Consider the following 23,553-nt stretch of genomic DNA (forward strand, 5'->3'; position numbering starts at 1 on the left):
ATTGTTTTAGGCTGGGTGGCATAAGGCAGTGGTATTTTGGGTGACCACTATCCATTGTAATTCTTACCAGGAATATACAAGATGTTGTTGAGCCTTGAGGACTCTGAGAACATGTTCAGCGAGAGTAAAGAAGAATGATAAAAGAATGGGAATCAAAAGAGGACGATAAAGTTAATGATTCGTCATATCAAGAATATAGAAAGATTCAGAGCTTCAAGAGAAGTGAAGCTAGAGCTAATTCTTCCAACTGAGGTTTTAATGCCATTGGTCAAAGTCAAAGTGATAGACTTACTGGAAATTCCAGATTCAGAGTCAAGGTGACTCGAGTAAGGGAAATGTACCTTGTGCAGCAGGTACAAGACTAAACACTTTGGAAAGTGTGGAATCAGTGAATGTGTTTGTATAGACAGAAGGGATATAGAGTTATGAATTGTCCCTAGAATTAGTTATTACCCGACAGTTTCCTTGATACCACCAATATCAGTCCAGCAGGTGTTTGGATCATTAGTTTGGGTTATATGAACTGTGGGTGCCAAGATGTTTGATAAGTTGAATGTTCAGCCGAACAGACCACGAAAGGTGGATCCGGCTGACACATGAGGAATTGATGAGTAAGTCGTACAGGTTACTATAAGTAACTCCGGCTAATATGCTAGCATAACTAGTTGAGCTAGAGAATCAGCCGTACAAGTCATTCTAGTTGACTCTGGCTGATGTATTTCGTATTATGGATGATGTTGCCAAAGAAAGTGATGATGGAGCATGATTGAGGTGTTTATATGTAATTATCCCTGTGTGGAGTAAGATGGAAATGTAACACCTTCAGGAATTGTTGCTTACTTATCGAGACAACAGTGATTTATCTGTATTGCGGGCTGCAGACCGTAATATTTATAACTTATTGGTTGGATCTGTTAAGCAAGTAAACAAGTAGGTTACCTACATGAGTTGGTGTTATTCAAGGTGTTCAATAAAGGTGAAAGTTAAAGTTATACCAGTGAATTTTATTTTGTGGGATATCGAGGAACTGAAAGTGATTTTAGGCACAGTTTAATGGCGTTAAATCATGACAAGATGGGTTACTACGGGAACTTAGTTACTTTCCATCGATTTGATTGATCAGAGATTACTTTGGTGGGCAGGCAAAGTGGATTGAGTTAGGCCGTTAACATTGCTGTGAGAGCAAAGAGATTGTTATCAAAAGGTTACAAGGGTACTCATCTTATGCGGTACTACATAATGTTGCTCCTACTAATATGAAAAATGAAAAAGGGATTGGACACTTTTTCAATGTTTTCCCTGAAAGTTTACCTGGATTGCCTTCAGGCAAAAATGTGAAGATCAATATCGATTTGTTTCCAGGTATAAAATTTTATGTTAGAGATTAGTTCATGATGAGTTAAGAGAATTGGAAATTTAGTTGAAAGAATTGGTTGATAAAAGTTTCATTCAACCTAATACAACACTTTTGAGGAGCCCAGTTCGTTGGTGAAAAAGAAAATGGACTTTAAAGACTATCCATTGATTATAGACCATGGAATCGGGTAACGATTGAGGACCGTTATCCATGATGGTGTACTGATGTTTAATGAATCAGTTAAGAGGTATTTGTGTAATTTCAAAGATCGACTTGAGGTCTGTCCATTACCAATTGAAGATTTTGAGCGACGTTGATCCTAAGATTGTTTTCTGGACTTGTTATAGTCTTTATAAATTTTGGTGATGCTATGCGGATACTCATGCTATTTCATAAGTTGATGGATGAAGTATTCCAGGAATGCCTTGATAAATTGTTATCATTTTCATGGACGATATTCTGGTACATTCTGAGCCAGAGCAGAGCATGTAAACATATTAAGTCGGTGAAGTAAAGATTGTTAGAACGTTGGTTGTATGCTAAGTTTAGCAAATGCTAAAGTTAAATGAATCAAGTGGCATTCTAAGATTTGCTATATCTGCTTCAGGTATTCAAGTGAATTCATAAAAGGTAGCAGAAATTGAGAATTTAGAACAACCACGAATCGTGATTGGGATTTGGAGTTATCCTAGCTTAACAAGCTATCATGGACGGTTCGTGAAAGATTTTTCAGTCATTGCTTTGTCATTGACGAGATTGTTGAGAAAAGAGGTTATGTATGAGTGGGAAGGAAATTGTGAGCAAAGAATTCAACAACTGAAGTATTTCCTCACTCATGCACGTATTTTAGTATTCCCAGAAGATAGTGGTAATCATAAATTTTAGTGATGTTTCTTGAATGGTATGGGATGCATGTTGATGCAAATGTTAGGATGATTACATACGTTTCACGACAAAAGGAACCTCGTGAAATGAATTACCCTACTGGTGATTTGGAAGTCATGATTACCATTCTTGCTGTGAAGTTATGAAGACATTATATTTGGTAAGAATGCAAGATTTTTACTTATCCAAAAAGTCTCCAATATCCATTACTTGGAAGGATTTTGATATGAGGCAGCGAAGGTGGATTGAATTGTTTAATGAACATGATTGTACGACCAGGGTGATCGTAAAATTGTTCTAGCTGATGCACTTGGTGAAAAGACTGTGGTAAGAGTTAATGTCTGGCACGCTTGCCAAGATTGTCTTCTTGTGGATTGGAAATCAACTGAAGTAAAGTTGAGAATGGAAGATTGAGAAGAAGTTGTAATTGCTAATTTTCAAGTTAAGTCTTTTTAGTAAGGTCGTACTCAAGACTCAAATGGTTAACAAAGAAAATTAAGAATTAACCAAGGTAAAGAAGGAAGGGGAAAAAGAAAGATTGCTGAGTTCGAGAATAGGATGGTTATGATTGAACTTGAAGTGATAGTTGATCAATGTACCAAGTTAGTACATTTACTTCAGTGTTGAGTAACAACCACAGTGCAACAGTACTTATATGTTTTATGGAGAAGAGATTTGGGTTACGGAACTGCTGAGTTTCTTAAGTATGTTGGTTGCACAGTGTCCAAAGTAACGCCATAAGGACCATGAAATGTGTCGATTTTTGCTGATTTGTGGAAGAAATGCTTCTGGATAGAGAAGATTCGATCACGAAAGAGTTTTGGTAGGCCCTGAAACTATGGATGAGTCTTCTCAAAGTATTCAGGTGATTAAGTTTAACCTGAGAGTAGCCAGGAATGGCAAAAGAGATTAATAGTTGAACATGTCACTAATCGAGTGTTTAACGTAGATGATCTTATAATTTTGAAGTTTTCACTTTAGAAAAGTATGATTCGGCTGGGAAAGGAAAGCAAATTAAGTCCTAAGTACATCGGACTTTATGTGATCATCGAAGAGTAAGTGAAGTTGCTTGAATTACTTCCAGAGTTATTGTAAGAGCATAATGTGTTTCATGATTCAACATTTTTAGAAATTTCATCATGAAAAGAAATAGTGAGATTTGGAAAGGAGACAAAATAAGTCTTAAACACATCAGACCGTTTTTGACCACTAAAGGAATCGATGAAGTTGCATACAAGTGGTGATGTCTTCATAATTTGCTAAGGTGCATAATGTATTATATTTCGATGCGTTGTCACTAGATGGCAGATTCGTCACATGGAGTTCCGGTGCAACTATTGAGAATTAATCCGGATTAAACTGGTTGAGGAACCAAGGACGACTTTAGATTGGAAAGAGGAGGTTCTGAGGAACAAGATGGTGAACTTAGTGAAAGTTTTGTGGAGGAATCATTCAGTCGAGGAAGTTACATGGGAGACAGAATATCAGACGAGGAATTTGTATCCTAGATTGTTCTTTGACCACTAGGGGTCGTTGATTGGTTGTTTTGAATTTCGGGACGAAATTCTATTAAGGTGGGTAGGTTGTGACATCCCGTCCCGAGATTATAAAAACGTATGTGTGAATTTACCTTTTTACCCCTAGTTCGTTACATTTACGTGTAGTGTTGTGTTGTGTTGTGTAGTGTTGTAGGACCAAATAAGGACTCACCTTCGGGTGTTTCATTTTAGAAGTTGTATATTTTTAAAGCTTCCGAACTGTGCAAATGGTTACGTCACTCTCACGTGACGGCCAGCATGCCCTCCTTCGGGACGGGGTGTGTCATACTAGCCACTAGTACTACGGTCTAGTGTCATTCTTTTTTATTTGTAAGTGAGAGGTTTTATGTTCGATACCCAATTAAAAGCAATTTTGAACTACATTATTACTAGCACATTATAAGGCTTAATCCACTCTGCCACTCCCTCAGAATAAATAATATCATTTTTTTATTAAAAAAAAACAATTGGATACGTATTAGTAACTCGTATTCATTTTTTAATTTGTCCATTAATATTTTAACATCTGTTTTCTTATTTTAAAAAATAATGAATATGTTATTAATTTTATTGTGTATACATGTGAAGAAACAATAAATCCTTCTTCACGTGCAACTCTTTTACATATGATGCGGTAGCATATTTTCGTCATTACACTAAAGCAAAACGAGTGACCCACAATTAAGTTTCTACGGCAGGTAACAAAAATTGAGTTTATTTTCAATTCTGGAATTCCGTATATTTCATAAATTTGATCTTATGTAATAAGGAATCAACTATTTAAAGGAGTGAAAATAAAACAACAATAATATAGTAAAAATTAAATAAATCTGACAAACTCACCAAATCATTGTTAAATAGCTTGATTAGAGAATAAAATGGATATGAACTCAGTTATTATCCGACCTGTCATATCAGACAATCTGAGATTTTTCTTATTTGTTGACAAACTGAAATCCCCACCCAATAAGAATTCGACAAATAAAAGGGCGCGAATTAAAGGGGAGGGACCACACTATGATAAACAACCATTTTTCCATAGATTCTCCTGTCTCCTAAGTCAATCAAGATGGAGACGACGAAGGAGTGGTCCGATCTTCCAAAGGAGCTATGGCCGGCAATCGGAAATCGCCTCGACAACCGCCTCGACGTTCTCCGATTTCGCAGCGTCTGCAAGACATGGCGCTCCTCCGTCTCCCCTTTTCAGCAACCCGTTACCCCTCCTCTGCCCCTCAGCTTCTCTTCCCCTCCCGCCGCCGAGGATGGCGGAGCTCTGCAGACTCAACCCAAAGCCCTACTCTTTCAAATCAAAGTCTATCGGATGGAATCGCTCGTCGGCGAAAAGCCCAATTCGTCAAAACCGTGGGTGGTGAAGTTTGAGGAGTCGAGTTCCGGGGACCTGCGATTGCTGCATCCAATCAGTAATAAGCCGCTCAGGTTTTTCCCTGCATCTAACTCTTTAAAGGAATTCAATTTGTTGGACTTTAAGATGGTCGAATTGCGAAAATCGTATAGTCTGCAGTTTAGGAATGGTCTCAATGTTGTTACGGCTTGTGTGAACAAAGTGGTAGTCATGGATGCAAAGAAGTTGAATGATTGTGGTATTTTTATGATTTGTAATGGCGGAAAGTTGGGTTTCTTGAGATTCGGGGATGAGAAATGGACCCATGTGGATGAACAAAACTCACACTACGATGATCTTATTGTGTATAAGGGTCAATGCTATGTTGTCGATAGATGGGGAACAATTTCATGGGTCAATTCTGATTTGAATGTGATCCAATTTTCGCCTCCGTTATGTGGGTTTGGCGGGCGGAAGCATTTGGTTGAGTCTTGTGGCGATCTCTTCGTTGTTGATCGGTACCTTGACAAGTGTGAAATGGAAAGGTTCCCAGAGCACAATGTTGAGAATGAAAATGTTAGTGTTTTTGGCCCTAATTTTCAAGCTCCTCCTCATCGTTTCGCCGCTTCTGTTGACGGCGAGGCTGTTGATTTTAAAGTTTATAGGCTGGATCAAGAATGGGGTAGGTGGGTTGATGTGAAGAACTTGGGAGATCAAGTGTTTATTTTGAGCAATGATGGGTCTTTCGCCGTCTCCACCAAAGACTTTGGTAGAGTGAAGGGAAATTGCATTTTATTCACTGATCAAAAGCTTCCTCATTTACACGGAATTGGGGGATCAAAAAGGTGTAACACTCGCGTGTTCATGCTAGAGAGTGGCATCATTCGGGACGGACATGCTTTGTCCTGCTTTAACAAAATGCTCCATCCACCATCCAGTTGGCTCCGCCCTGTTCTTGATTTCCGTCGGCATCGGCTTGCAGACTGATTAATGTAAGTCTGATATGCTTCATTCTTCTCAAAATGTGAAAGGTTTACTGTTTACATGCCTACAAAATTTTTGTTTTTGCCACTCGGCGAAACAAAAAGTGCTTTGTATTTTCAACTGAATTTCATCTTCAGAATGTGATAGCAGATAAGCAATTTTTGGAATCATTAACAAGGCTAGTTCATGCAGTCTTTTTCCTAAAGAACATTATCATTCAGCTCAAAGGATTGTAGGTTTCCAGCGATGACAAACCCATGATTTAGTGCTCATGTTATGACAATCTTCTATAGACACCGAATGGCCATATCGAAAATGTAAACAAATTGATGTAGGATAACGCGTGTTTTAAAGAAAAGGGAAGAAATACAGGTTTTCTTCAAAACCTGAAAAAGTTCTATCGCGATTCATGAGGTAGATTGAGAGCATGCTTATTCCCCTGAGTATTGTGTACTGATAGTGTTTCACTTGGAAAAACTAGGATTTGTTTGTTTTTAATTATTTCTCAACACTTGCCAGGGATACTGCTGACAGCGAATGAAGACACATTTTCTGAATCTCTCGGGGGCGGAATATCCAGTTTCTCATGAGTGATTTGTAGAATCATATGATACGAAACTAGTGTAAAATCATCAATCTAGTTTATCCGATGTGTAAGCATGCGGTTTATCGATGTTGTTATGGATGTATATATGCAGATTATGCAATCTGTTTCTTTGTTGGAACTCAAATCTTTACATGTAATTGGTAACGTAATGCGTTTCTTGAATCAGATTCCCCTCCTCACCCACCCCTTTCCACTCTCTTCTCCCATCAGCCTAAATTCTCAATCATCCTATGACGACACTTGCTTGAACTCGTTGTCATCCTTTACACGCATTAGTAACCATAAAAACTGGTGGAAGAGTTCGATTGAAGAGCGTAATTTTCGGAACTAATCATTTCTAGGTTTTTGTTCTTGAGTTTGAGCCTTATTGTTGGTTAAAATTGAATCGAAATGAAGATCACGGAACTTAAATTTCTTGAAAGATAAGTAATTTCGCGCGCTCTCTTTAAACTTTGGTTTCTTTAATTTTGCGACTTCCTTTTGAAATCGTAGCACAAAGGTTGTAAACTACAAACATTCACGACAAAACTCCTTTGATTTTATAAAATTTGAGTGATGATCGATGGACCAATTTGGCTTAGTTGTTAATTTTTCAATTTTATTATAATTTAACAGACCAAAAATTGAAAATTTGGATTTATATATATTATCTAAATACAACCACATTTATCCTAATCAACCACTAAATTGTAACAAAGCGAGAAGAACAAAAAAAAACTACTTCTCAATTATTACGACTAGCTAAGAGATGCATCTCATGGAGTACGTCGACACAGGCGAATCAACCGCGGGCGCATCGTACACCCTCGGATGATCGCTCTCCAATCCGTAGTCCATCATCGGACGGTGCTCCAAGTCCTCATCATGATCGTACACGAAATCAGGCACCTCAATCTCGCTCCTCCTCACGTGCTCCCACAAATAATCGAGCCTGCTCACGTACCTCAGCTTTCCGTATACCCTGCGCCGCACCACAAGCGCATGTTAGTACAAATGACAGGAAAAATACTTGCATGCGCCTTTTCCGTTCAAGTAAATCAATCAATTATTTACCCGTCGGTGAAAAAGAAGCGGCCGAAGGTGGCGAGAAAGAGGCGGGCCTGGAGGCCGGGGTGGAGGAAATACACGGCTTCGAGATTCCGGCGGACGGCGATCGGGATGGCGTCGTAGATTGATCGGACGGCTGAGATTCCGGGGAAGTTCTCGCACCTTTGAGCTCCGGTGTGCACGTACAGCACAGCGAACGGCTTTTTCTCGATCTCTGGGAATATTCTCTCCTCCAAATACTTCCGCAGAGCCTCAACGCTCACAATTCGAGCTAAATAATACAAAATTAAAATTAAAAATCAGATAATCAGAAAACTAAAATAAATTAAGGATAAATTGTTGATTACGAAGAATGATTAAGAATCTGTTTGGGAATAATCTTTTGAAATGCTGAAAGCGCTTTGAAATTGACAGAAAACGTTATAGGTCACAAAAGCACTTTCTGGAGAAGCACTGGCTTCTTCAAAAAGCACTTCCAGGATCGCTTGAACTTTTGATAAAAAAAAAGTCAATGGTATTTTTAATAAAATCATTCCTAGCACAAGCGCTCTGAAACAGAAGTGCTTTCTACAAAAAGCAATCTCAGAAGATCCATAAAATACCTGGAAAGAATTTGCCGATGATGCGAAGGACGGTGCGGCCGCGTTTGTCACGACCCCTGATCCTGAAGATGTCGAGCTTCTCGATGAGTTCCTGCTGCTCGGAATCGGAGATTGGAGTATGCATTTCTTTCTGTTTAGTATTACTTTCTTGTTGCCTGTTTGGATGGCGAGAAAGTGAGGGGAATTGTGACAGAATTTTGAAGTGGGAAGGGAGGATGAGGGGGTCAATGGCGTTGGATGAGAGAGAATTATGTAGCCGACGACAAGCGGTATTATTTCGTGACTGGCTCAGGAATTAAGGGGGCGAATGGAATATTCGGACGGATCTTCCGTTATTGGAGGTATCTGGGTGTCTGATTGCTGAGTTGGCGTTCTGTTGATTAAATTAGGGTTTGGATAGAATGGACGGGCAATTTTAGTGGAGGGTGGGTCCAAAGATAGAAGGAGGGGAGGAGAAAAAGTCTTTCAAGGGTTGAACTAGTAAAGAGTGTTTATGGCATGGGCATGTGGTCAAGCCTTAATCTACTTGGCTAATTAAGGAAAAATAATGCTAATTTGGTATTTGGGATTGTGGTATGGCATGCGTGGAGGTTGATTTTAATGGTTGATGCATATGAGGGTCGTGATCATTAATAATTAGATAAAATAAAAATTAATTTGGTGCTACGCGATGTTAATGTTGGATATTTTTAGGCTCATCCGAAGGTGCCAGCCTAGAAAGAAACCACGAAGAGCCCAAGGCAAAGTCAAAGACCATGGGGGACCAAGAAGCCCAAGGTCCAAAGGGCTTGGAAAGGAACACGTCCAAGTGCTGAAGGGCTTGTCGAACACCGTCCAACCGACCAGGGTATACGAAAGGTTTGTCAACCATTGACAGCACATGGGCAGACTAACAATTTTATGACACAAATCTCTAAGGGAAGGTCTACTCAGACATCAAACAAGCCATTTAGCGACCCAAATTAAACAGCATGGACCTAGGATTTAAACGAAAAGTGAGTCGGAATGCGCTCAGAGAGGTTGAGTTCGACAATCGAGGCAGATCAAAGGCTCAGTCCACTTTACAATGTGAATGCGTGTTATCTTAACTGGACACCCATCACTTCACTATCAAATGTCTGGATGGCAGATGACAAGATGTTAGTAAGCTAGTCTATGTAGTCAGCGGATTGAATGCCAAGTAGGAAGGACCCAAGCTGAAGGGTTCATTGAGGGCCTATATAAAGGGGTAAAAACCTCCAATAAGGGGTGAGACCAAAAAGGAGGGAGAGAATTGATGTATTAGTTGAGTGTTGTTTTCCAGTCTTGCAGTTAATAGAATTTGTGCAATACAGTGGATGTAACCCAATTTTTAGAGGTGAACCACTTACATTTATGTGTCAATTTCATTACAGTCCACATCCCAATCCCACCAAGGCTTTAGTATGTAGTTTGTTAACCTGCAAATTTTGAGTATTAACACACAAATAAAACACGTGTTGATGCATGTGAGACCTTTCAATATTAATAATCATGATGAAAGAATGCTTAATTGGCAATTTGAGTAGCATTAACATCAATATGACAAGCAACAGACTAGTCGTTGGTGTTATCTAACAGTCAAGATCAATTTACACGTGTAAAAGTGACCATAACATTTGTTTAGTAACTTTTTTTTTAAAATTTTTTTTACAGAGGTTTGGTAGCTTCCGAAGCATACATGATCTCATCCAATGGGATTTCTCTCTTTATATTCGCCTCGTTGACTAATAAGAGTTAAAAGTTAACTTAGCATTTTGAAAAGGAGTAGGATTCTCGCACCTCTTAATTTCTTTCTCCTTCCATCCCCTCTTATTTAAACAGTTACGATTAAACCACGTCAACATCTTATATTAGAATTTTTTTTTTTGGTAGAAAGGTAAGGAAAAAAGGGAAACAGAAAACAGATATTAATTTCATCTACATAAATAGCCAAGTTGGCAACATCTTTAGACTCAACACAAAAGACTAGACAGTGAAAGAATGATCTATTCATATCAATGACCATTGAATTCCCATTACGGTGAATTCCTTAAACATAAAGTAACAAAAGTGAAGAAAATAGAATATAAAGGAAACCACAGCTACCTTGATGCTGCGAGCATCAAACCTACCATACATTATTTATGATTTACTCTTTACTGTTATGAAAATCATTAATCATTGTAACACTTAAGTTTATCCGTCTCCAATGTTTCCTACCACTCTGACTGCCATTCTTATTAACATATATTTCTATTTCCTCCTCTATCAAATTAGTTAGACAGGCAGCCTCATAATACAAGAAGATTGAGCTTCAAAGCAGAATACGAGTTCCGTTAATCACCCATGAAACTAACACATCCATGAAACCGAAAAGCTAAAAAAATAAAAATATGAGTTAGGTTAATCACCTTGAGGGCACAGGTGGAAGAGCACTATATGACCTGTTGAGAGTCACAACCACCAAGCTAGCTATACAAAACAGCAAACCCACTTCCTTCTGTACTTTTTCTAACCCAAAATCCGAAATTTCAACAAACCCAAATACTAGATCACTGCCATTAACATCAAATCAAAGAGAACAGAAAAGAACAATATCCAAAAGCTCACCTTTAAAGTAATGAAAAACAAGGTGAAAGAGAGCAAAGCGGATAACAAGCAATACGAGCAAGAAGCTCCTGAAAACTTTGTGCCAAGAATGTACAAAAAACAAGCGCTAGCCGCTGCCATGGAAGTTGAAGTCCCAAGCAATACTAAGCGAGCATTAGATTCATCAATTCCAAAAGGCAACTTCTTTGCAGTCAAAAGCTGCACAACCAGAGTAGCAACTAACCCATAAGCAACTATTCCGATAAGCGGAAGAGGAACACCTGGGAAAGCCAAAAGGGATTTTTATCAAACACCTTGCGTGCAATGCAATTCATTTCCAATCCACAACAACCCAATCGAAATTTTCACTTTTTCTTGTTTTGGGTGATCAAAAATTTGAATTGGTTTCAGATATGGAGTTAAGGGGAGTACCAAAAACGACAGCGTAATCGCTGCTGAGGATGTCGCCGCAGCTGCCGCTGCCGCCGCCGCCGCCGCCGGTGCGGCAGAATGCATTGGAATTTGTGAGCTTGAGATAAGTCAAGTACGTCGTCTCGAGAAACCCAACGCCTCCGAGCCCTGCGTAGAGTTTGTAGGTGAAGTCACTCGAAGAAGACGGAGTCAACGACGCCGTTTCGGATTCCGAGTCGTCGGCGTTTTGATTTGGTTCGGTAGACGAGCATGTTATGGGAAGAAGCAGAGATCTCTGACCACAATTCAGAGATTTATGGAGGAGCGGGAATCTTCCGTGGGTCGACGGAGACCGGCGCAACGACGAGAACGGCGGAGATGTTAGGCTCACAAAAGCCAAAGTCGCCATTTCTGCTCACATTCCACCTGAAAAATCAACAGAGATTCGCGGTGACTAATCTGGGCTGGCTGGGCCCAAGTAACTTCTCTATGGTCCAACCCAAATTTCCCAACGGTCTATTTTGGCGGGTGATGAATCGGTTTGGGGTTTACTGTTTATATTTGTGGGAAGCCTTTAATCCCAATTTAAAAAAAAAAAAATAGAGATTAGTTGTTGGATCCACATCACATCAAACTTTAATGATTATAACAATCCGTTTTTCAAAATCATGTTATTTTCATCACAGAAGAAGATTTCTCAAGATAATAAACAACAGAGGTACAGAATCACTATTTGTATGTTTGTCTATCTCTATCTCTCACTAATTGACCTAATTACGTGACAAGAGAATAGAGAATGAATACAGTACTGGCTATCCAAGAATCTCCCCACCACAGAATGTACATTTTAAAAATGTTTTTTGTCAGACAATCAAAACATGTGAACTATCTAGTTAGGCAAAAGAAAATGATAAATAAATACTTCTGTTTAACTATGATCATCATATTGAATAAATCCAATAAAAAGGACGGAGATAATTAAATAAGAGTGTATGTGATTATCATGTTTCTTACAATATTGAAATTTGTACGTAAAGTGTTATGGATTCTTGAAAAGTATAATTGCCACACTGTTAATGAATTCGTCTATCAACCACCTCTCAGTTTTATAATATCTCTCTTTCCAAAGTTACAAGAAGTCATAGATATGTATTCTTAGGTGTTTATACAAAATTTAAATAATCAATCAATTTAAAACTTTTATAATACACCGGATTATAGTGGATGCCTGAATTTACATACTTGAATTTCGAAAGTCAAAATTTAGTCTTTAAAATGCCAGTGCACAAAATTTGCAAATTAAGAGCAGCTACTAGACTGGGCTTCAGGGAAGCCAGACATCCCCACCAGGCTCGAATTGCCTGACCTAGTGCCAGATGGCATGACATCAAAGTGACATCAGTCATGATTAATAATACAAAAAATATAAAAAAATCTAATTCCTTTTTTTTATAAATACCTAGCCATTTTAATACCAATAGTCTGGGTTATTTAGTTTAGAGGTGAAGATGCACTTAAGCAATTAGTGTTCACTTTAGGAAAACTTTTAGGGGCGGAGTTGCCTATAGCCTAAGGGGACTTTTAGGGGTAGAGTTGCTCTATATGATATGTCACTGATAAGAAATAAGCATGTTAATCAATTAGTGTTCACTTTAGGAAAACTTTTAGGGGCGGAGTTGCCTATAGCCTAAGGGGACTTTTAGGGGTAGAGTTGCTCTATATGATATGTCACTGATAAGAAATAAGCATGTTAATCAACACTTAAATGATAATTCAATCATCAACTTCCATATCATTTAGCTGAAAAAACTTGGTTTACAAATTTAATCTCTCTAACATTAATCGGGAATAATCTCAAGGGTAATGCTAGGATGACCAAAATTATAAACGAAATGATATGTTACTAATAGAAAATAAACACGTTAATCAACACTTAAATAATAATTCAATCATCAACAACCATATCATTTGATTTAAAAATTTTAATCTCCTTTGTATTATCCTCGTAACTCTCCAAAACACTAAAGAATCTTGTCAGCAGTCTCATCCACCAGGTGTACAGAGCAAAGGTTGAAACTTATCCATGCAAAAGTATGTGTGCCTCATTTTTAGGTCTATCTGAATACCAAAACAACAGCAAGCCCAAATAATTAGAAATATGATGGCGATTTCTCTGACAACACACCCCCATTGATCCTCCCTCACAACCATTTTCCAATATTTCTCTGATAAAACAGCAAACCCTCACACGCTGCATTGCAATCTGCAGATCTCAGATACCAAAAACCTAAATAATTAGAAATATGATGGCGGTTTCGTCTGTGTCATCCTCCTCTTACTTTACTAGCTCTGCTGCAATTCAACATCCTTCACTTCTTTCTCACAAAAATCTCATCCACAAATCTTCGTTTTCTCTAAACGGGAAAAGACTTGGCACTGGACTCCAAAACAACAACTTCAACTTCTGGTAAGTAGAAGGAAAAAAAAAAAAACCCAACAAAACTAGAAAAATAAAATTATTTTTAATTGTGTAAGTATAATATTGTTAGGTAACAAATTTCAGACTTGTGCTTTCTCGCACCCCTCGCCCTTTGTTTATGTCTCTTGATTCTTCTTTGATTATTCGATCCAAATGCGAGAAAAAAATGGATGACGCGAGTGCATGGGGAGAAAAAGGGGAGTAGGAAAATCATTACTTCCAGATTGTTGTTGTCGTTTTTCACTAACTGGATCTTATTTGGTAACTGGGAAAGTGTGACAGCTTATCAGAAAAGGAATTTGGAGGCTGTTGGAGTTCCAACTTCCGTGCCAGTTCGTGTGGCTCACGAGCTTCTTCAAGCTGGACACAAATATTTGGATGTCAGGTAACTTCTCTGTTTTCCTTTTAAGCCTATTTATTTATTTATTTTTGTATTAAGTTAAGCACTCTGTTAATCGTTGATTAACATTTTGTTTAACTGTTCTTGTTTTTGAGTAAATTTTTTTTTTTTTTTGTGTAGGACTCCTGAGGAGTTTAGTGCAGGGCATGCACCTGGGGCCGTTAACATCCCTTACTTGTACAAAGTTGGCTCAGGTTCAGTTTTTTCTCCATTCCCGACCCCTTTTTCCTCCACTATTTTGTTAAATGATTTTTCAGAATTATAATCACCAAAAGGAGTGGCTCAAGAACCACATTTTATTAAACAACTGCAGAAAAATTAATTAACATTGTTTTTTCTTGCCCTAGTTGAGTAACATTGAAAATTTGCAATCTTCGTTGCAAAAAAAAAAAAAAAAAAAAAAAAAAAAAAAAAAAAATCTGAATTGTGCTTTGGAATCCTTTAGACCGTCGTATATGACTGTTGCATCCAATACATTCTCATCTAGCCGTAATTTTAACAACGGATTTAGTAGGAAAATTCACAGTTTTTGTGTCTTTTTCTTACTGTTTGAAATTGAACCATAGGGTTCCTCTCATATTTAGGCAAAAAATTTGGTCCTACTATAAATTGTAGTGACATTATGGTGAGAAAAGTTTATTTTTATTTTTCGAACTAGAACGATCAGGGAATTCGAATAAAGATGTTGTTTGACAAGGTTTGGCATGTTTTGTGTTATAATGGTATAGTAAAACATTTTGGCAATGTTGTTGTTCTATGCAGGGATATCAAGGAACCCAGAATTTCTAAAAGAAGTGTCATCACATTTCAGAAAACATGATGAGATTATAGTTGTGAGTCCAATTACTGAAAATGTTTTACTCCTGATTTCATCTTCTTTTTTCTTTCAATAGTTTTTTGTAAATTTCTGTCGCGGTTAAGCGTTTATCTTATGCCTTTCCACAGGGATGCCAGCTTGGGAAAAGGTCGATGATGGCTGCAACTGATCTTGTAGCTGCTGTAAGCACATTACCCTTACTTACCTTTCAATGCTTTTTTACTTAATCTCTAAGTAAGTGGTTGATGAAGACGAAAAATATGCATCGCATTTTGGTTGAACGTCATTGTCAAATAGGTTGCACAACTTGTATGGCGGATTAAAATTCCGAAAAGAATTTATCCAAAGCCAGAATGTGTGTTTTAGATATGTTTTGTTTCAGTAATCGGTACTTAACGTTAGTAAGAAACACTTCGAGGATCCAATTGTGGAAGGAGAAAGAAAAACCCTTACCTATCAATTGTTAACGTCGGTGAAATAATAATCTAGTGAAATAACAGCTCGATCCAATTGTTAATGTTGGTGGAAAAGTAGCTCAAGAATCAAGTTAGAAGGCAAAAACCCTCAACTATCAATTAAACTAATAATCGGTGCAATCTTTGTTCGGGCAACCGGGTCCTTTTCCTTATTCAAAACGGTGCTTTAAGTGTTTTTGGCTACGAAGGGGAGTTACAAGGGACTTATCTGCGAAGAGTCCCCTTGGAATTGGTATCCTTGCAATCAAAGAATTGATAAAAACTGACCAGAGCTTTGTTCCTTGATCTTCTTTTTGCAGGGTTTCACTGGCATTACTGATATAGCTGGTGGGTATGCTGTTTGGACGCAGACTGGACTTCCAACAGAGATATGAAATCTGATTGTTTCTTGCCAGAGGGAGGGAGGGAGGGAGGAGGGGGGGGGGGGGGGGGTGGTGTACTTTGGAAGCAAAGGATATGGTGCAGGAAAAATAAAAACACAGATAAAGTGGCAGTAGAGCCCTGCAGAAGCATAGAAACTTGGTTCCAAAGAATATTATTGTAAAAATGTGGCAACAGAAAAAATCATGTAAAAGCAAAATTAGTAAATAAATTAAGCTCTCACAACCGCAAAGTTGGCATCCAATATTATAGTCGCTTACTAATCGACGCTCTATTAAACTGAAACTATTTTAGTTCTTGACTTTTAAAAGCGTTGTTTACCATAATTTATATTTAAATTATTCTAATTCTTGACTTTTAGTTTTACTTATATATATTGTATACGAAATAAAAAAAAATATATTCGTGTCACGTTAAAATCAATACTCTTAACAAAAAAAACAAAATAAAAAACAAAAATTGTTTGTAGTTCATCTGATTCTCATCATTTTTATCCTTCATCATTTATGATTTCTCCTGTTTCGTTTTAAGTAAACATGTCATAAAACTTGAACCAATCTCGAAGCTCGAAAAACCAACATGTCGTTTCCTAATTGAAAAAAGTGGAGGTTGTATTTTATTAGTTTTCAACCTTTTATTTATGTGTATGAGACTCTGGGTTAGTTGGTTGAGACTTCAGTGTAGAATTCATCCCACCACGTTCTCCGTCTCAGACAAGCAGAAACCATCTCTCTCTCTCAACATGGTGGCCACATCTCCTTCCTTCACGTCACCGTTTCAATTTGCTTTTAAGTGGAAAATGCCCCAACAAAACTCTCACACTTGTTAGATATCAATACACAAAACTATACAAGAACATGGGAACTACTCGCAAGTGGTTCAGAACAATCCGAAGAAAGTTAGTCGGATCATCCAACAGAGATATCGTCGTCGTCTATACCAACACCACCCCGAGCACTCACAATGAATCAGCCCCCCGGTACGAAAAAATCGACGGCATTGCTTCGTCATCATCGTCATTCGTTGCTTCGTCACCTTCGGCATTCGAAAGGAGAATTTTCACCAAGGAAGACATTGCAGCCATCAGACTCCAAGCCTTTTTCAGGGGACACCTTGTACATTACCCCAACTTGTTCCTTTTTTTTTTTTTTTTTTTTTTTATACGCCAAGTTTTGCTTTGGTGGATGATAATTGTGATGATTTGAACAATTTGACAGGCCAGGCAAGCGTTTCGAGCACTGAGGAGCCTGGTGAAGCTGCAGGCGTTGGTTCGTGGGGTGTGCGTGCGGAAACAGGCACGTATAGCTCTGTATTGCATGCACTCGATGGTCCGGTTGCAGGTCAAGGTTCGTGCACGGCAGCTCCTCAGCGGGTCTACTGACGGCAGATCCATCGCAGGTTAAACAGTGTTTGCTGAACAAGTCTAGTGATGCATGATTTTAAGAATTTGTAACAACGATTTGGTAAGTCAAAGAATTTCCAAGTAAATGGATGTGTAATTTTAAGTTCAAATTCGCCCGGAAAGTTCCTGCAGTTCAATGTCAACAAATAATATTCTCAATGTCCAACAAAAAATATAATACCATACCATAAGGTAGTTAACATTATCTGTCAATGACGGGCTCATTAATATTTACTGTTAACCAGCCGGCCGGACTGAATTAGTAGATGAAAATTCGAGTCTCTGAAGATAAGACCACCAGAAAAACACAAACAAACTACAAAAGAACAACTGTGTGATTGGAAAAATCTGTACAATGCAAAAAGTATGTGCAATGAAAATGGTCATGTGCAAGATCAGATTTCTCTCATCAACTGTTCTCAGTGATTGCCCCATCTAAGTGCCGAGAAAAAACCACCAGATCTGTGTCGATCTTCTCCCTCATTTCCAACCTGTGTTGAGATTATAGGATTTAATCATTTGAATATGTTTAACGGCCCAGAAGCTTTATGGTTGGGCAAGAAAGTACCTCTTTGGCCAAATTCTGCAGGATTTGTACAATATCGGAGAAGGGGGGCCTTTGAGTTGGGTCTTGTTGCCAGCATCTCTCAAGCAGTTCCGCGAATCTTGGGTGAGTGGTCTTGGGAATTGTAGGTCGTAGGCTCTGAATGCCGTGCCAAATAAAAGTTAATCCATAAGAATATCATGTGGTAGAGTTATGCCAAATTAGAAATTGGGTAAGTACCTTTTGCACCACACCTACTGCTGCTTGTAACGGTGTCAAGGATGAGTAGGGGAGCTGGTAAATACACCATAAAGATGACTGTGAGTTTTGAAATTAATGCCATCATCAACTGACGCACTGAATAGCAAAGGCAGAAGCAAGCATTGTAACACAAACTTCTTGCAAAGAAAAGTATGCACTTACTTGTCCAGTTAGAAGCTCCCACAGAACTATTCCAAAACTGAAAATATCTGCTTTGTGATCATATGGTTTGTGTTCGATGACCTTCACAAGACCATGGTAAAAAGAAGTTGAGAGATAGGTTACGTTAAATGAAGTCAGCACAAACTACCAACCAACTTAATTACTGTTGAACCCGATGATAGCAGGCCAAAAAAGCCCCATGATAGCTCTAACTCCGGGGTAAAAGTTTAGTGGGATTGAGTTGAACCCCATGAATAATTAAACTATGAATTGTATCACTTTAAACAAAGTAGGATTTAAAGTAGATGTCCAAGGAGATTACTACCTCAGGAGCCATCCAGCGGTATGTACCAGTCTCAGCTGTCATCACTCCAGATTGAATCTGCACTCTGGCAACCCCAAAATCAGCAACCTTAACGACCTGCACAGGAAGGATATACGATTCTAAACATTAAAAATCCGCAAACATGTTAAAAAAAAACAGTTAATTGAGACACAAAATTTTGTTTGAATTTTTATCTATATAAATGCAAAGGGAAAGCATGTGTGGCTGACAAATGAATTGTTGATTGAATAGTCATGAATTCCACGTACTTCGTGTTCATCCATAAGAAGATTGGCAGTCTTAAGATCCCTGTGGATTATATTATTTTGGTGCAAATAGTTCATTCCCTTGGAAACGTCAATTGCTACTTTGAGTAGAGACGGAAGCTTAAACACACCCTTGTGCTTATGCAGAAAATCGTACACACTTCCTTTGGACATAAACTCTGATAAGCAGGAACATGAGCATCAAAAGGTGGTCATCAGTGAATTCAAAATGCACTATATTTCTTAAAATAAAAATTCATAACTGTTGACAATCAATGTCACTGTTTTCTTCTAGTTGTAACCAATTAGACATGGTATAACAAAGATGAAAGTATGGCAGCCATCCATAGCAATCATGACTACTCAAGAAATAAGATAGATGCGCCCATGAGAATCATTAATATATATATATATATATATATATATATATATATATATATTTATAGACACACACTCTAAGAGATACCTGTCACAATGCATAGGTTTGGAGGTCGTGTACATGCACCTATAAACTGCACAACATTCTTGTGCCGAATCTTCCTGCCAAATCTCATGATATCAAGAAGTTTAGAAAGCTGCACAGAAAATGACAACTGCCATCAACAAGTATAAGCAGGTATATGGGTGAACCTCAATATATAAACTTCCTGTGAAAAATCCCTCAGCATCTCTGCATTGACACGCTCAGGTTTGAGAACTTTTATGGCAACTTCCTGAGTACAATATGTCCCTCTGTACCTGAAAGAAGTTGGAAACAGCATATCAAATGAGAACCTGCATAAAATCCAACACAGATTCAAAATGTAACTTACAGATCACCGAAAGACCCAGATCCAACTTTGTTCTCAAATTTCAGCTGCCTTGTATCAATCTCCCAGACATCTGTTCCATCAGTTGGTATTTCTATGCTACTGGGGAAGGACTCATTCCTTGTTTGATTGTCCTCACCAATAGCCGCGATTGGATGTTGTTTTGACCAAGATTGATCCTAAAATACGAAATCACAGTAAATTGTATGATCAGATGGGAGCAATGAACCCAAATTTTCTGCATGATGGTAGGTGGTTTCCAGTTTTCATGAGACAAAAACAAAGATTCACCAGATTTTAAGAAACCAGCCCAAGTATTCCCATACCACACTAGTCTGAGTCTTATTCAAAGAATGAGACATTTTAAATTTTGTTCTCCAAGATACAGCCATAAAATTAAGCAAGTCAAGGAGAAAACTTACCTTAAATTTTGAAATTTCCTTTTCTAGCACACTTTTGAGCTCCTCGGTTACCTAAGTTTTACATGCAAGAACATTTTGCTCAAAGAACAAGAAGCATGTGAATCAAATATCCATGAAGAAACATACAAACTTGTACCTCATATTTCCACCCATCAACCACAAAAACATCAAGAGAAAATCCATCAACAGTGGAGAAAGCATGAGCTTCTTGAATATTCAGTCCAATATCAGCAAGTAATGAAGTTAACTGGAAAAATAATCACTAATATGTATCATTTAGTAAGTGAGTAGGCCAAAAACTGACAGAAAGATAACATAAAATTTGCCATAGAACTGTTGAATCTTATGACAATACACAATTTAAATTTTAACAACCTAGGAACTGCTCCACCAAGCATATCTCATGAAAATAGATGAGCAACTCTTGACCTACAGAATTCCAAAATTTACTAGCTACAGGGTTAAAAATACAGAAAGCAACACTCGAGCCCCACTAGTCAGGTCATTCTATTACAGCATAATCTTCTAACAAAATAAAAAGCCTTTCCTACAAAAGTAAACAAAGATCGATACAAATTGGCTCTAGAAATAATCTCAGTTAAACCACAAATTGCCAGTTGCAGACAATAGCAATTGATAAAAGAATGTTAATTTTCGGAATCCATCCACCAGTAACCTATCACAGCGGAGACAGGATGAGTACGAAAATAAAGAATATGTTACTGCTTAAGATATTCTTTAAAAGACGGAACAAGGTTGAGATAAATATTACGTCAAGTTTGATCTAAAATGTGAAAGGTACAAAATGTGTAACAACAGCCACCTAATAGGATAAAAGGTTCTGCATCTAAACAGAGTTCTCATTGTATATCTAGTCCATCCAAAGGATCCAACTGTAATGCATTGGTTCCAAGTCAGTACGAAATAAATATATAAATTATAAAGGACATTCTGAAAGGAAAGTTCAAACATATCCATAGATATGAGCCTATGAACAGAATCAGATGTGCACAGCATTGAATAAAAGTTGGTAGAAATAAAAGGTCAATGGCATGCATGTGGATATATATACAGATGAGACTACCTGACTAAGAAGTTTGGGCTTGTCAACTGTTGAAAACGTGATCTCATGCATAGGCCTACACAATTAACAACAATAATTAACAGCGACATTTACAAACAGCCAACGCAATAAATTACTACCAATATTGTGTCTGTATCCATGTTAAACAACATCAAACACTTTACTTTGTCATATAGAAGCATCTTGAGCGTAAGCCTAAATTATGTAGCCCCAGACTTCACAAGTACAAAACACTATAAACTACGCAAAGTTGACAACCAGATGGAGAGAGAGAAAAACCCGGAACAAACTAAACTGTAAACGAATTATAAAGCATAGAATATTTGTAACATAATGTTAACTAAAATTCTTATTGAGCCTCAAACATATTCCACGGCACACGGGAAATTTCTCAGATTTATCATGAAGTTAAGTGGAGAAACCTTCTCTCTTTCTGTCTCTATGTATTTTGATAATTTGAAAGAGCAACAAAGTAGCAGACAACTTATCAAGCTAAACACCTCTACAAAATTAAGAGGAGAATCCATTTCTCCGTGGATGAGTAACTACTTAAGATTGGGTTCAATGTCACTTCTTACCGCGAAAAGACTGGTGTTGCACTCATAGCACTACCTCCATCTTCAACATGGTATCTATTGGCTTGAAGTGCAAGTGCGTCAAGAGTAGGAGATGAACCAAAGGTGGGAGGTGCATGAATCCTGTTGATAGACAATTCTATGATTAGCACATATAAGAGTAAAGTACAAAATGCAGAATGAGGTAATTGAATGAAAAACAAGGATGAAGAATACAAGTAACTGATATAAAACTATACAATGTGACATACCCTTGTCTGTTAGAATAATTGAAAGAACTTTGTGCATCTTCTTTCATCGAAGAATCTGAATGGACAGAATCAACAGAATTTCCATTGAAGACAGGATACACCTGCATAAAAAAACGATTTTCATGATTATTAAGTAGTCATGCATCGTAGCCTAAGGTAATTACATTGATTTTAATAGGTACTTCTAAGTCTTCAACTCAAGACTAGACAACTATACTCGGCAACAAAAGTTGGACGAACGGTTTCCACTAGAAAAGAATGCGGACCACAGTCAAACCATTATACATACACGGATAATGCAAGGATAAGGACATGCATGAACCCACACACAAGGACGGATGGCATTAGGCATCAGCAGAGTCACAGCTAGCTAATATTCAAATTATTCCAAGAAATGCACATGTGTTCACCTGCACAGAGCGAACTTCAAGGGCGGGTTGGTTAGCAGGGTCTTCTGCAAATTGCAGCAATCTCTTATGTGTTAGAACATCTTCTGCCCTCTCCACATTCACATCCAATGCATAACTACATAGAACCAGCAACAACAATTACACAATTATACAAACTTAACTTCCAAGACTTCAAGATTAATAAACTGCGCCAATTCGGTATCTTTTTCTCCTACTATCACTATTTCCAGCAATACGAATTCAAAAAATTGATAAACCTAAAAATATGAATCATCTGATATTTTGTACACGTATCAGTATAGATTCCAAGTTCCAACTCTTTAATTTCTTTAAACTTCCCAGACCTTCTCAGCAACCAAACAAGCAATGCCAAAACCCAAAAAGCTAATTACCGAACATACAAATCGAAATTACAAAATTCTAGGGTTAAGAGAGGAGTACCGAGCAGGTAACCGATTGAAGTGAAGCCAAAGCTGATCATCAAATCCAGGAAGATTAGCCTCCTCAAAATTAGACTCTTGTATTCGTCGGAGCACCTCGTTGTACACTTCCAACTTCTGGCGGTGGTGGCGGGGCTGCGCCTGCGACGACAGCGCCGCTCTGCTGCCGCAGCTCTCCACGTCTTCGTCTATAGCCATTGGAGAAGCTCGGGGGAAAAGCTTGCGAGAAGTGAATCAAATCAGGCTGTGGAATTATAGATTAGAGGAGAGGAATATGCAGGGGAAGAGTGAGACGGAGATTTTATAGAGAGGAGAGAGAGAGAGAGAGAGAGGAAAGAGACAGCTTGAACTGGAAAAAGGGAAAGAGTGAGAACGAGAGATTCGTTCTGGCTTTCTACTGCAGTTGGATGCATCCAACTGTTTCCGTCATGGCATTTAGACTCTAGCGACTGGGATCCACCACCTGTTGACTCATCGGCGACTTATCTATCACTGCCAGTCTGCCACTACTTATTTAGTACTAAATCGACGAGTAACAATTATTAAATTCGATTTTTTTCAAAAATAAATTTGAACAATATTATTTTTAGTCTCATTATGAGACTTAGCTCATATTCAACTCGTTAGTATAGATAATATCATATGTTAATATATACATATATATATATATATATATATTTATGGATA

General features: G+C 38.0%; 6 protein-coding genes across 9 annotated transcripts; 3 read left to right on the plus strand and 3 right to left on the minus strand.

Moving 5' to 3' along the window:
• Positions 1–4,798: 4,798 nt before the first annotated feature.
• Positions 4,799–6,875, plus strand: LOC137740980 (putative F-box protein At1g65770). Of its 2 annotated transcripts, XR_011069192.1 has the most exons (3): positions 4,799–6,114; positions 6,299–6,520; positions 6,626–6,875. XR_011069192.1 is itself a non-coding variant. In XM_068480792.1 (2 exons), the coding sequence occupies exon 1, from the start codon at positions 4,850–4,852 to the stop codon at positions 6,107–6,109; it is 1,260 nt and encodes a 419-aa protein (XP_068336893.1). In that variant the 5' UTR covers positions 4,799–4,849; the 3' UTR covers positions 6,110–6,114; positions 6,626–6,875. The 2 variants fall into 2 exon arrangements, 1 of the variants encoding a protein (XP_068336893.1); XM_068480792.1 differs by lacking the exon at positions 6,299–6,520.
• A 461-nt stretch (positions 6,876–7,336) lies between these two features.
• Positions 7,337–8,628, minus strand: LOC137744325 (uncharacterized). The gene is made up of 3 exons (XM_068484165.1): positions 8,363–8,628; positions 7,767–8,031; positions 7,337–7,674 (listed from the first exon to the last, which is right to left on the minus strand). The coding sequence occupies exons 1-3, from the start codon at positions 8,484–8,486 to the stop codon at positions 7,455–7,457; spliced, it is 609 nt and encodes a 202-aa protein (XP_068340266.1). The 5' UTR covers positions 8,487–8,628; the 3' UTR covers positions 7,337–7,454.
• A 249-nt stretch (positions 8,629–8,877) lies between these two features.
• On the minus strand, positions 8,878–11,865 carry LOC137744315 (thiol-disulfide oxidoreductase LTO1-like). Of its 2 annotated transcripts, XR_011069605.1 has the most exons (3): positions 11,384–11,865; positions 10,774–11,232; positions 8,878–9,801 (listed from the first exon to the last, which is right to left on the minus strand). XR_011069605.1 is itself a non-coding variant. In XM_068484158.1 (2 exons), the coding sequence occupies exons 1-2, from the start codon at positions 11,769–11,771 to the stop codon at positions 10,910–10,912; spliced, it is 711 nt and encodes a 236-aa protein (XP_068340259.1). In that variant the 5' UTR covers positions 11,772–11,865; the 3' UTR covers positions 10,359–10,909. The 2 variants fall into 2 exon arrangements, 1 of the variants encoding a protein (XP_068340259.1); XM_068484158.1 differs by lacking the exon at positions 8,878–9,801 and having other exon boundaries at positions 10,359–11,232.
• Positions 11,866–13,495: 1,630 nt separating this feature from the next.
• On the plus strand, positions 13,496–15,947 carry LOC137714893 (thiosulfate sulfurtransferase 16, chloroplastic-like). Its single transcript, XM_068454052.1, has 6 exons — positions 13,496–13,829; positions 14,116–14,226; positions 14,362–14,435; positions 15,004–15,074; positions 15,187–15,240; positions 15,834–15,947. The coding sequence occupies exons 1-6, from the start codon at positions 13,666–13,668 to the stop codon at positions 15,906–15,908; spliced, it is 549 nt and encodes a 182-aa protein (XP_068310153.1). The 5' UTR covers positions 13,496–13,665; the 3' UTR covers positions 15,909–15,947.
• Positions 15,948–16,434: 487 nt separating this feature from the next.
• Positions 16,435–17,401, plus strand: LOC137749329 (protein IQ-DOMAIN 6-like). The gene is made up of 2 exons (XM_068489430.1): positions 16,435–17,030; positions 17,133–17,401. The coding sequence occupies exons 1-2, from the start codon at positions 16,773–16,775 to the stop codon at positions 17,316–17,318; spliced, it is 444 nt and encodes a 147-aa protein (XP_068345531.1). The 5' UTR covers positions 16,435–16,772; the 3' UTR covers positions 17,319–17,401.
• Positions 17,402–17,469: 68 nt separating this feature from the next.
• On the minus strand, positions 17,470–23,299 carry LOC137749314 (serine/threonine-protein kinase STY17-like). Of its 2 annotated transcripts, XM_068489409.1 has the most exons (16): positions 22,868–23,299; positions 22,427–22,541; positions 22,017–22,117; positions 21,769–21,888; positions 21,191–21,245; positions 20,243–20,353; positions 20,107–20,157; positions 19,688–19,863; positions 19,506–19,613; positions 19,342–19,415; positions 18,879–19,054; positions 18,610–18,705; positions 18,285–18,365; positions 18,102–18,155; positions 17,886–18,020; positions 17,470–17,808 (listed from the first exon to the last, which is right to left on the minus strand). In XM_068489409.1, exons 1-16 carry the CDS (start codon positions 23,062–23,064, stop codon positions 17,737–17,739), a joined length of 1,722 nt encoding a protein of 573 aa, XP_068345510.1. In that variant the 5' UTR covers positions 23,065–23,299; the 3' UTR covers positions 17,470–17,736. The 2 variants fall into 2 exon arrangements, with proteins under 2 accessions (XP_068345510.1, XP_068345520.1); XM_068489419.1 differs by lacking the exon at positions 20,243–20,353.
• Between the last annotated feature and the right edge of the window lie 254 nt (positions 23,300–23,553).

The sequence above is a fragment of the Pyrus communis genome, chromosome 1 (assembly GCF_963583255.1).
Source record: "Pyrus communis chromosome 1, drPyrComm1.1, whole genome shotgun sequence".
Lineage (NCBI taxonomy): Eukaryota > Viridiplantae > Streptophyta > Magnoliopsida > Rosales > Rosaceae > Pyrus > Pyrus communis.